The 11,583-nt window shown below is 45.6% G+C and overlaps 1 protein-coding gene across 1 annotated transcript in view; it reads left to right on the forward strand.

The window, feature by feature from the left end:
* si:ch1073-184j22.1 (erythroferrone) overlaps window positions 1–2,609 on the forward strand; it is a 10,374-nt gene extending 7,765 nt beyond the window's left edge. Inside the window, exons 6-8 of the mRNA XM_063461275.1 lie at window positions 4–85; window positions 214–292; window positions 1,256–2,609. Coding sequence (XP_063317345.1) covers window positions 4–85; window positions 214–292; window positions 1,256–1,354 — 260 coding nt within the window. The 3' untranslated portion in view covers window positions 1,355–2,609. The remainder of the gene's footprint in view (window positions 1–3; window positions 86–213; window positions 293–1,255) is intronic.
* Window positions 2,610–11,583: the final 8,974 nt, after the last annotated feature.

An 11,583-nucleotide genomic window follows, 5' to 3' on the forward strand; every position in this document is an offset into this window, starting at 1 on the left:
CAGAGTCTGGTGACAGAGTGCAGGTGCGACTCAGAGACAGCGTGAAAGCAGCCATCTGCATCGAGTCGCTCTGCCAGAGCAACCTGTGAGTACCCGCCCTCTGACAGCTGTTATTATTTCATTATAAAATCATTTACTGCACACACGACTGGCGATGTTAGCCCCGCCCATGGCACTGATTGGATGTTTTTTGCTGTTTCTTGTGCGTGTTAGCTCTGTGGAGTCGGTGATGGGCGTGGCAGCTGCCGGGGGAACGTTCAGCATGTTGCTGACAGGAACGCTGTACCTGCAGGTAGGACAGCATCAGAGGGTGGCCCTACACCAAAACACACAACACAGAACAGCACAGCCAGGCGTTTATAATACAACACCTTTAACAGAGACATTATGTGACGGGAGGATGCACTACTCTAAGAATCCTACATAAAAAGATGGACGATGTCCAGTCCCCGCCTCCAAATCATGTCACACTGTCAGATCACCTGGATTATTTAATGACCACATGAAACCTCGAGCAACAAGTAAAACACGAGCAGGATTTCTGCACGACTCAGCACGTCAGAGCATGTGAAACACTCCGAGTCCTAAAATCCAGACAAGACTTGATGTTATAGTCCAGGTGTGTCTTATTGCAGCTGCACATTAATGCCTCTGGTGCACAGCTGGAGATGCTCCAGATGTAAATACAGAGCAAACCTGTTTTCATTCTGTTAGTGGCGCTTCACTAGAAACAGTGGCGTGCGTCATTCATGCACACGGCGTGCTCCGGGGTCTGTGCTCCTACACGCAGGTGAGATGGATCTGGCTCCAAGCTCGTCAGTCCTAAACCTCCCCGAGCAGCTTTTAGAGCTGGAGTTAAAAAACGCTGTGTAAACAGAGAACGTATCAGCAAGAGGAAGCACAGAATCCCAGCACGTGATCCCGGGATCCTCGGCATGTCACTCACCAGGCTGGAGTCAGAGTAGCAGGCTGTGAGCATGTCAGTGTTCCACCTGCATGTGGTACTGAGAGGTTTCACTGATCCTGCAGGTGAGCAGGCTGCAGGTATTACCTGAACAAAGGCTCGAATGTGCTGCAACACGAATGGATTCACAGGACAAACTGAAGCTGCACAATGCTGACATCAGCACTGATGCTTTCACTCACTGTCACTGTTTGGTCATTTATTTTTAAAACAGAAGCTTTTATATATTTGTCTGTATTAATTGTGTGTGTGTGTGTGTGTGTGTGTGCGTGCGTGCGTGCGTGCGTGCAGGCAGGAGAGTACGTGTCGGTGTTTGTGGATAACGCCACGGGCTCGGCCATCAGCATCCTCCAGGACTCTCTGTTCTCTGGAATCCTGCTGGGAATCTGAGTCACATGACCGCTGCCATCAGCAGACAGACACTTTGTTCCTCTGTGAGGTTCACCTGTGCATCATCATCGTCGTCTTCACCCTTTTACCTGAATGGGAGCGCTGCTGTTTTGTGGACCTCCACCTGCTCCAGCTTCATAAAGAGTGAAAACCTTCCTGCATCCACTGATGGAGCGACCACAGTCGGACTCACACACAACTGGAAACCTTCAAACAAACAAAGCTTTGAGTCATTTCAGTGAGAACTTTGCTGAAGTCAGACATTTTCTTCAATGAAATTTTTTCGGTTTTTGCCTCGGGTCAGTCATGTGACTACCATCAACAATCCAGAGGAGCCCTCTCTGTCCTCTGTGGCGTCTCCATCCCAGTGACAGCTAAACCTGCTCTGCATCTTCACTGTTGGCTTAAAGACAAAAATGACAAAAACAAATGTACCTGTGCACCTGCAAGCTGCTTTGCAACCCACCTCCACCATAGCTCCTCCTTGTTTTTGTAGGGAGCTTCGACTGCTCTCAGAGGTCCCAGAACTCAGCCAGACATGCAAATAGAAATGAAAGCAGATGGAAATAATCTTCTTACTACAGTGATGAGAATATTAACCCACTACTAGTGCCCGCTTTAAGGTAAACATGTCCACCAAGGAGCAAATGGCAGACACAATGTGATGATTTAGACACGAGTCTAACGGCTCCATCAAAGAGAGAATGACTGCAGCGCTGCCGGTTTCACAGGCGGCGCCTTCGTACTGAGGGGGTCGAAGGTCAGATCTGCTCATGTATAACTCATATGTATGTGCTGCTGTGGCCTTCAGGCCCTGCAGCACGTCTGTGTCTGCAGGACTGCGTTTAAAGAAAGCAGCATTGTGTGTGGAAAAGAGCACATTTCTAAAATGAAAGCGTCACAGTAAACGGAGTGTTTCCAGTGTTTCCACCCTCGCTGACACAGAGGAGCCTGTGCTCAGCTGGCTCGGCCTCAGTTTTCCATCCACGCTGCAGCGCTGGCGTTCGCTGACGTTCGCTGACGTTCGCTTCAGGTCATCGCCTGCTGGTCATCAAAGGAACTGCAGCTGTGACGGCCACTCGCCAGCCGATATTTGGAACACTGATGATGATTATAGCATATTAAGTCACCTGATGACAAACTTGTGGCAGTGTTTATCTGTACAGGCCCACTCCATTATTGGTTTTCACTTTCATTTGATATTTATTCTCTCAGTGAAATGTGGTAATAAAAGCTTTCTCCACTGCTGTCAGCATTTCTTATTGATCTTTAAAGAGGTGTAAACTTTATTTTAGTGGTTATGTAAAAAAGCATTTACAGGACTGATAATATTGCAGTATTTCTCCTTTTTCCTGTAAACTTCAGAGAGATCAGCCTTCACGCTCACTTAAACCAGCGTTCTTCATCATCCTGGTCTCACAGCAGGCCGTCTCCACGTGCCCACACGTGCAGAGGTGCTGCCGTGTGATTGGCCAATGAGCAGTTTCACAGATGTATCTGACAAAGCGGCAGTGAGAGTGACTGAAAGCCTACATCCACGTCACACATAAAAACCAGGTGTTTTATTTCTATGTAAGCTCTAAAAACGTTTTCAAAAGCAGAGCCGGCAGCACGGCCCGCCGTGCACGAACTGGGATTTGATCAGTCGTGAAAATGAAGCCGGCGTGCTGCGCGATGTTCTCCTGCATCGCGCTGACACTTCCACCTCTCCAACCAAGCCTTCTCTGACTGCAGCTTCCTATAAACAGCAGCTCCCACTCAAACGCTCACTCAGACAGTGGAAACATGCGCAGACATGCATGTGAATTCAGGAGAAAAGGCCAAAAGCAGAGTTTGTACAGTTCTAACGAGCTTGGCTGTGAGCAGCTTCAGCTCTCTGTCAGCTCTGTGAGGATCTGCAGGAACAGTTCTCCAGGCTTCCTGAAGGGCTTCCCGTCAGGATGATCCCACTCTGCTTCAGCCATGCTGATAGAGTTCCCCTGTGTGTTTCTATCCAGGTTTTAATGCACTGGCAGTTTGTTTGGATTGCTGTCATGCTGAAACATGAAGCTGATGTTTCCAGATGTTCCTGCATGGTGGATCAGACTCTGATCAAACACCACCGACTGACCTGCAGCTGAAACCATGACAGAGCATGGCTGCAGACTCCTCCTCCTGACCTCCTCGTACACACTGACCATGATGTGGATCCATCGCTCCATCAGACCTGTTCCTCTGACCTTCAGTCCAGCTCTTCTGTGGTTTTTAGACCTCATCCTCCATTAAGAATGGCTTCCTGACAGCCTAACCCTTTCACTGAGACAACTCTGACAAGGCTTCAGCAAATGATCCGCTGAAGGTCCAGATGGTCTCTCGGCTCCTGCGTGGGGTCTTTCAGATCCTGTTCCTCTGCTTCAGTTTTCAGCGGCTTTCTGCAGCTCTCTAAAGGACACGCTGCACGCCACTCTGACAGGTGCTTTCTGGGCAACATCCTGTTGGTACATTAATTCTATCTGATGTCAAACTGTGTCCTTGTGTGACAGGCTGCTGGTAACAACGGTTAAAATGAGTTTTTTGCTCCACACTGGTTCAGAGTTAGAAACGTTTGGTACGCTTGAATGGTTCATAGGTCAGAGGTCGTGAAAATGATGGGGTACAAGGACTGGTCTGTGCTGACTGATCTGTGAGCCCTGCAGAGCTACGCTCAGCTTTGCATTTATTCTATTCTGTTATTAAGCTGCTGCAGTGGAGCCTCAGCATAAGGATAGAAAGAAAGAAAAAGTGTCTTCTGTAAGTCTGTGGTGTCAAACACAGTGTGATCAGATCTCTGCTGTGCACAAAAACTCTGAGAAACACAATCAGAGGGAAAATCTTCCCAGTACAACCGCGCTGCTCCGCTCACATGTTGCGTCTTGTTAACCGAGCTGCTCATCAACATCCACGCTGCCGTCGGCTGGCTCGCAGCTGGCGGTAAGGCTGGAGATGACCTCCAGAATAAAGTCACAGCTCGAGTATAACAAGCATGCATCTGCTGCCACCACCCCAGCGTCTCTGAGACAAGCCCTCCATTCACAGCTGCACACGCTGCTGAATGCACACAGTGTTCAGAGGAGGGTCGAGGTGAGATCATCGTGCTCGTAAAGTGGCGCCTTACGCTTGGCGCCGAGCCACGCACACACTCACACAGGCTGGGTTACCGTACAAGGCGTGTCGACAGAATAATGAGGGCTGCACGCCGCCGCTGCTGACAGCACGCCTCGTAACACACACACACACACACACACACACACACACACACACACACAGGATGGCTGCTAGGGTGCAGACACACAGCTTGGCAGGTCCTGTGCTTTTGCCAAAAAACCCACCTAAAAAACCATCTAAAAACCCCTGGATCTTGACATCAACTTGTCTTTTTGTTTTTATACATTTTTATCTTCTGTGGAGTTCGACATGTCCAAGAAAGCTGGATAATTACACCACTTTCCCAGCCAAATGGAGTCAACATCTTTTGTTCACAAGATTCTTGGATTTTGGTTATGCTAGACCACCCCCAGGTAAACATGAACAATCAAATATACCACAACTGTCGCTGGAGATTCTGAAAATTGTTATGATGCTACTTTTGGCTGGTGATATAGAACTAAATCCTGGACCTAATTCAAATCAGTGATTTGGACTGGCTACAACTAATTAGCCTAGTTAGCCTATGGGCACAGCTATCTCTGCATTGCTTTCCACCTCAACTAACTGTGCTCCAACCACCGTCCCAGTTAGTAAGGCTACACCTGCAGCTAATAGTGTTTACGCCCCTGTTGTCCGGGCCTCCACTTCTGCTGTTTGGGTTACCACCTCAGCTGCTTGGGCCTCCACCTCAGTTGCCTGGGTTTCTGCCTCAGCTGCCTGGGCCTCCACCTCAGCTGCCTGGGTTTCAATCTTGGCTGCCTGGGCCTACACCTCAGCTGCCTGGGCCTCCACCTCAGCTGCCTGGGCCTACACCTCAGCTGCCTGGGCCTACACCTCAGCTGCCTGGGCCTCCATCTCAGCTGCCTGGGTTTCCACCTCGGTTGCCTGGGCCTCCACCTCAGCTGCCTGGGTTTCAATCTTGGCTGCCTGGGCCTACACCTCAGTTGCCTGGGCTTCCACCTCAGCTGCCTGGGCCTCCACCTCAGCTACCTGGGTCTCCACCTCAGCTGCCTGGGCCTCCACCTCAGCTGCCTGGGTCTCCACCTCAGCTGCCTGGGTTTCAATCTCGGCTGCCTGGGTCTCCACCTCAGCTGCCTGGGCCTACACCTCAGCTGCCTGGGTCTCCACCTCAGCTGCCTGGGTCTCCACCTCAGCTGCCTGGGCCTCCACCTCAGCTGCCTGGGCCTACACCTCAGCTGCCTGGGTCTCTGCCTCAGCTGCCTGGGTTTCAATCTTGGCTGCCTGGGTCTCCACCTCAGCTGCCTGGGCCTACACCTCAGCTGCCTGGGTCTCCACCTCAGCTGCCTGGGTCTCCACCTCAGCTGCCTGGGTCTCCACCTCAGCTGCCTGGGTTTCAATCTTGGCTGCCTGGGCCTACACCTCAGCTGCCTGGGCTTCCACTTCAGCTGCTCGGACCTCCACCTCGGCTGCGTGGGCCTCCACCTCGGCTGCCTGGGCCCCCATCTCGGCTGCCTGGGCCTCCACCTGCTGTACCCAAACTACAGTCTCCGGTAAAGGGTTTCTCATCATTAAATGCTCACAGCACTGTCAACAAAAGGACAAGAAATCCTGCTATTAAAAGTTACAGAGGAACAAAGATCTGCAAGACATTTAATCAGGCTAAAGTAATCTGGGACACTAAAAATAAACCAAAGGGGCTTCTATGTGGACACATTATCATTCGCAGTATGTTACCAAAGCATGAGCAACTGGAACATATTCTAAGCAATACCAATATTTCTATTTTGGGTATCTCTGAATCTTGGCTCACAAGTTCTTCTCCTGAGTCTGCGGTTGTCTTTCCAGAGTACACAGTATTCAGAAGGGATAGAATTGGAGCAAGAGGAGGAGGAATACTTGTGTATGTAAAAAAACACCTGGATTGCTCTTTACTTAGTTCACCAATAGATGTCGAAATAGAACATATTTCTGTTAAAATCACTCTTTCCCCAGAAATGTCATTTACGTTGATCTGTTTATATCGCCCTCCTTCCGCAAAGAATATTTTTTATGAACAACTACAGACATTACTTAAATATCATACTATAAATAATAAGTCTAATGAAATAATTGTAATGGGAGATTTTAATGTCAACTGGGACTGTGGAAAGGACAGAAAAACACTTAAGGACATAATGGAGACTTTGAACTTTACTCAACACATTGAACAACCCACAAGAATAACGAGACACTCTAAAACTAAAATAGATCTGGTCTTCAGTAATAAGCCCAAGCGAATTATTAAATCTTATAATTTTATCACTGGTATTTCAGACCACAATTTTATATTATTTTCTAGAAAACTTATAAAATCACGGGTTAAGAATCACTTTCATAGTTCATCTAATAGGAGATCCTTTTATGAATTTATATCAAGAAGTCAGCGACAAAATGTAGCAGAAGCATTAGCATCAGTTAACTGGGAGCCTTTATTGTGTAGTGATGATCCACAATTCTGCAGCAGTCACTTCACTGACATTGTCGAGGATGTTATATCAACATACTCCATTAGAGGTCGACAAAAAATAAAGACAGCATCTAATTTGCCCTGGTTAAACAAAGAGTGCAAGAATTTAATGAAAACAAGAGATCAATTACTAAAACAGTTCCTGAAAACAGGTCTAACTCTGGATAGACAGAGATTTACTTCAATGCGGAACAAAGTAACAAGAAGTTTGAGACAGGCCAAAGCAAATTTTTTTATAAATATAATTGAAAGAGCCAAAGGTAATGGTAAAATTATCTGGCAACACCTAAATAAATTACTTGGCCGTCATTCAAACAAAAGTAAAAATACAATTGAACTTTATGTAAATAACTCTATTGTTAGAGAGCCTCTATCTATTGCCAGTAGCTTAAACACTTTCTTTATTTCATCTGTTAAGGAGATCAGTCAGCGCTTTGACTCAGTCGTATGCTCTGATAATGTGAATGATGTTGGTCAAAATTTGTTCACCATCACTCATATTTCAGACACTGAAGTTGCCAAACTAATTACAGGTTTAAAACAATCAAAAGCACTTGATGTATATGGTATTAACACAAATTTCCTAAAGGAACATATGGATTTGCTTGTACGTCCAACCACTCATGTTTTGAATATGTCTTTCGAACACTCCATTGTTCCAACAGATTGGAAAATTGCTGCAGTTACACCAATTTTCAAAGCAGGTGTGAAGACTGACATGGCTAATTATCGCCCCATAAGCATACTCCCGGTCGTATCTAAAATAGCTGAGAAGTGGGTGGTTAAACTCCTCACTGCTCACCTAGAAAACACCCAACCCTCATTACATCCATTGCAGTTTGGGTTTCGGGCACATCACTCCACAGATACTGCCCTGTGTATGTTAGTGGAGAACTTGAAGAGCTTGCTGGACAAGAGTCCCTGTGTTGGAGCTGTATTTTTAGATCTGAAGAAGGCTTTCAACTCTGTAAACCATCATATATTGTTGTCCAGATTGACTCAGTTTAATATCTCCAGTCAGGCTCTTCAGTGGTTTGCCTCATATCTCTCACACAGGAAACAGTGTGTGGTGTTGGACGGGGTTAAATCTCCATATTTAGACTGTGATACAGGGGTTCCTCAAGGATCTGTTCTTGGGCCCTTATTGTTCTCTCTTTTTATCAATAACTTACCTGAAGTCTGTCCAAATATATTTGCTCAAATGTATGCGGATGATGCAGTTATATATACGCAAGCAAATAGTGTCCAGCAGGTGGCAAAAGATCTTACAGCTGCTTTAGCATTAATGCATAGCTGGCTGGAGGACTCATGCCTAATGTTGAACACCTCAAAAACTGTCTGTATGTATTTTTCAAAACGCACTATATTAAATTCTGGAGCTAATTCAAGCTCTACTCCATCCAGGAATATGTTTGACTGCTTCAAGTTTAAGGGGCGTTAAACATGCAGACAGTTTTTGAGGTGTTCAACATTAGGCATGAGTCCTCCAGCCAGCTATGTAGCTAAAGCAACTGTAAGATCTTTTGCCACCTGCTGGACACTTTTGGCTTGTGTATATATAACTGCATCATCCGCATACGTTTGAGGAAATACATTTGGACAGACTTCAGGTAAGTTATTGATAAAAAGAGAGAACAATAAGGGCCCAAGAACAGATCCTTGAGGAACCCCTGTATCACAGTCTAAATATGGAGATTTAACACCACACACTGTTTCCTGTGTGAGAGATATGAGGCAGATATGAGTAACGCACGATAAATGCTTTAATGTGGAAAAACATCCAAACGAGGGTCACGTCATGAAATGAGCGACTGTGGCATCAACACACAGACGTCATGGCAACGTCGGGATTGAGTGGTTTCTGTAAGCTGTTTGTTTTCTTTGCACTAATAGTTGCAGACCGGACATCTGAAACAGTAAAATCAGGAATTTGGTGCACACATTTGAATTTTGGGAGGTTTTGGGAAATCCACTCGGAGCCAGCTTTCCAAACGCAGCTTGGACTTGAATTGGTTTCAATTCAAGTCTTTCAGACAGACGAGAGCCCCGGACTACGAGGGAACTCAACAAACCCAGGCTAGCTATGCCTTAATTTGGATTCACTTATCCCAGCAGTGGCAGTTAGGAGCCGGTACATCAAGCTGGTTAATGAAAAGGGAGGGGCTTTCACCATCTGCCCAACCACAAACATGGACGGGTGCGCTGGCTGCAGAGCGTCAGATCCAGTCTGAACACAGACTGGCAGCATGGGAGCAAACGCAGTGTGACTGAGCAAAACTGGAAAACAGCTGCTGTGCCAATAAAGTTTCACAGAAGCTTGAAAAGAATGTGAGAGTAACCTACCAACATGACGGCGCTGTCAGTTTTGAGTGAAAAAGTTGAACTTTTCCACGGGCTCAGCCTAAAACGGTCTTTCAGGATCTGAGACAGCAGTAAATATCATATGTACATATTAAACTCAGTCAGTATAGACCAAGGGCGTAGATTTGGCATGGACGGAAGGGACATGTCCCCACCAATAATTTGATCTCTTCGAGTAAAGAAAAACAAACCCGATCATTCAACCAACGTCTCATTCAACCAGCGGTGCAGAAAGAGTTAAATTACGTTCTCTACTGGAGTCCTACATCATGTGACAAATATGGCCAATGTGATTGGCTGTGCCTTTCAGGGAGCTCTGTTTAGTTTTAGCAGCGGCGAGCCTGCGCTGCAAGGAGAGGAGGACGGCAGCAAAAAGGAAGAACCTCGATATAAGAAAGTATTTTTCAAAGAAACCTGTAAGTCACTTAAAGCCAAGTTAACTCATAAAATGTGTCCGTCATAATAACGTTACAGGCTATGCTAGGCTTTGGCCCACATCAGTCTAAAATTGTATGTAACCATGAATAACGTGTTTTGGAAACTAACTGCACAACAGGCAGCACTGTTAGTTATCTCAGTCTCAGAGTAACATTTCTAATTTTGATTGAAACTGTCAGAGAAAACGGAGCCTCGAGCAAGCCAGGATATTAGTTTACAGACGCTGTTAAAGTTATATGTCTAACATTAAAATGTTGGTGACAATAATTTCATCTTAATGGCACTGACATATTCATATTTGAGACAATATATCATGAGGTTGTCATGATTTTGCAAATATTCCACCTTGTAGTGCAGTTTGCACAAATTGTTTTAAAAATGCACTCACCCTACAAACATTACTGATGAGTCAAGATCTGCACAAACTGACAGAAACATTGAAGCAGCTCCACATTTTATTCTTATTGTCATGTATGTCCTATTTGTCAGGTGACAGAAGAACCAACACAAAGCTCAGAGAGTAACAGTGATACAAGATCACAGGTGAAATTGGATGATGACTTGTTGGTTCATGACTGTATTTGAAGCACATGTGTGACTGCATATATGTGGAATGTCTCACTGTTGTTTATCAGGTGACAGAGGCAGCTCTGCCATGTTGTAGCTCAGAGGTGAAGAGGCGAGGTCACAGGTGACTGACTTATGATTTGGTGCTATAGATTAACAAGAGGAGAAGGCATGTGTTTGGCTCCTTCACATAGTGGACATTGAGTTGTTGTGTGGGGCACCAGTAGTCCATGTCTGTTGCTGCAACAGTAGTTCATGTTTAGAATAAGAAATCCCAGCTCACTGATTTGATCGGGGCAATAGTGCCTAAAATGTTGCATAATTTTGCTGAGAGATCTTTTACTTTGTGGTAATCTTAGATGAGTAGTTTTATGGACAAAATCCACCAGGTCATTCAGTGTTCCCTTAGTGCTAATGTGTCAGAGATGCTGGCTGAAGTAAACTAAAGTCTAAAATACTTAGTCATTTGTTTAATAGTAATTTAACATTATATAATTCACATATAAAACTATGAATTGTAATTTTAAATGGTTTAAAAGCATGTAGAATAGCATATGTAGGCGAGTATATTTCTCCTCTTTTTTAATCAAGAAGCAAAGACAAAAAGGAAAAAACAGAAAAAGAAACAGGGCAGGGTTCGGTGGTTGAATCATCCGTCCCCACCAATGCCAAAACCAAATCTACACCCTTGGTATAGACAACAGTAGTGACCTGTCAAGAAACAAATACACAAAAAGAGAGCAAAAACAAATAAGCACATTGTTTACATCCAACAATTCACATTTTAACTGACAGTAAAGTGCATTACTTACACCAACCCGCTCACAGCACGTGACCATGGCACCATGGCATGTTCAGAGCTCTACAGAAAACATCATGAACACGGAGTCATCCCATCACAAACTTAGCTCCCTAGGCTAAACACAGCAGTGTGTTACACTTTTCCAGCACATTAACCTCACGTGTGGATAGCCACGCCTACTTTTGCAGCCTCTAACTCTCCAGTGCTGTCGCTCCAGCGCAGTGCGTGACACAAACTGGAGTACATGCGTGCTCTGGCTCAAAGCGGCTCTTAAAGGGACAGTTTACCCCCAGAACACGAGGTCTAGTCGTCATCATGACAAACAAACCTCTGGTAGACAGGCAAACAGTTAAAAACACAATCACCTCTTCTTAAACCTTTTTATGTGCAGTGTCCGTTCACTTGGCCACACATGTATGAGGCTGGTCA

Source organism: Pelmatolapia mariae, linkage group LG18, assembly GCF_036321145.2.
Source record: "Pelmatolapia mariae isolate MD_Pm_ZW linkage group LG18, Pm_UMD_F_2, whole genome shotgun sequence".
Classification (NCBI taxonomy): Eukaryota; Metazoa; Chordata; class Actinopteri; order Cichliformes; family Cichlidae; genus Pelmatolapia; species Pelmatolapia mariae.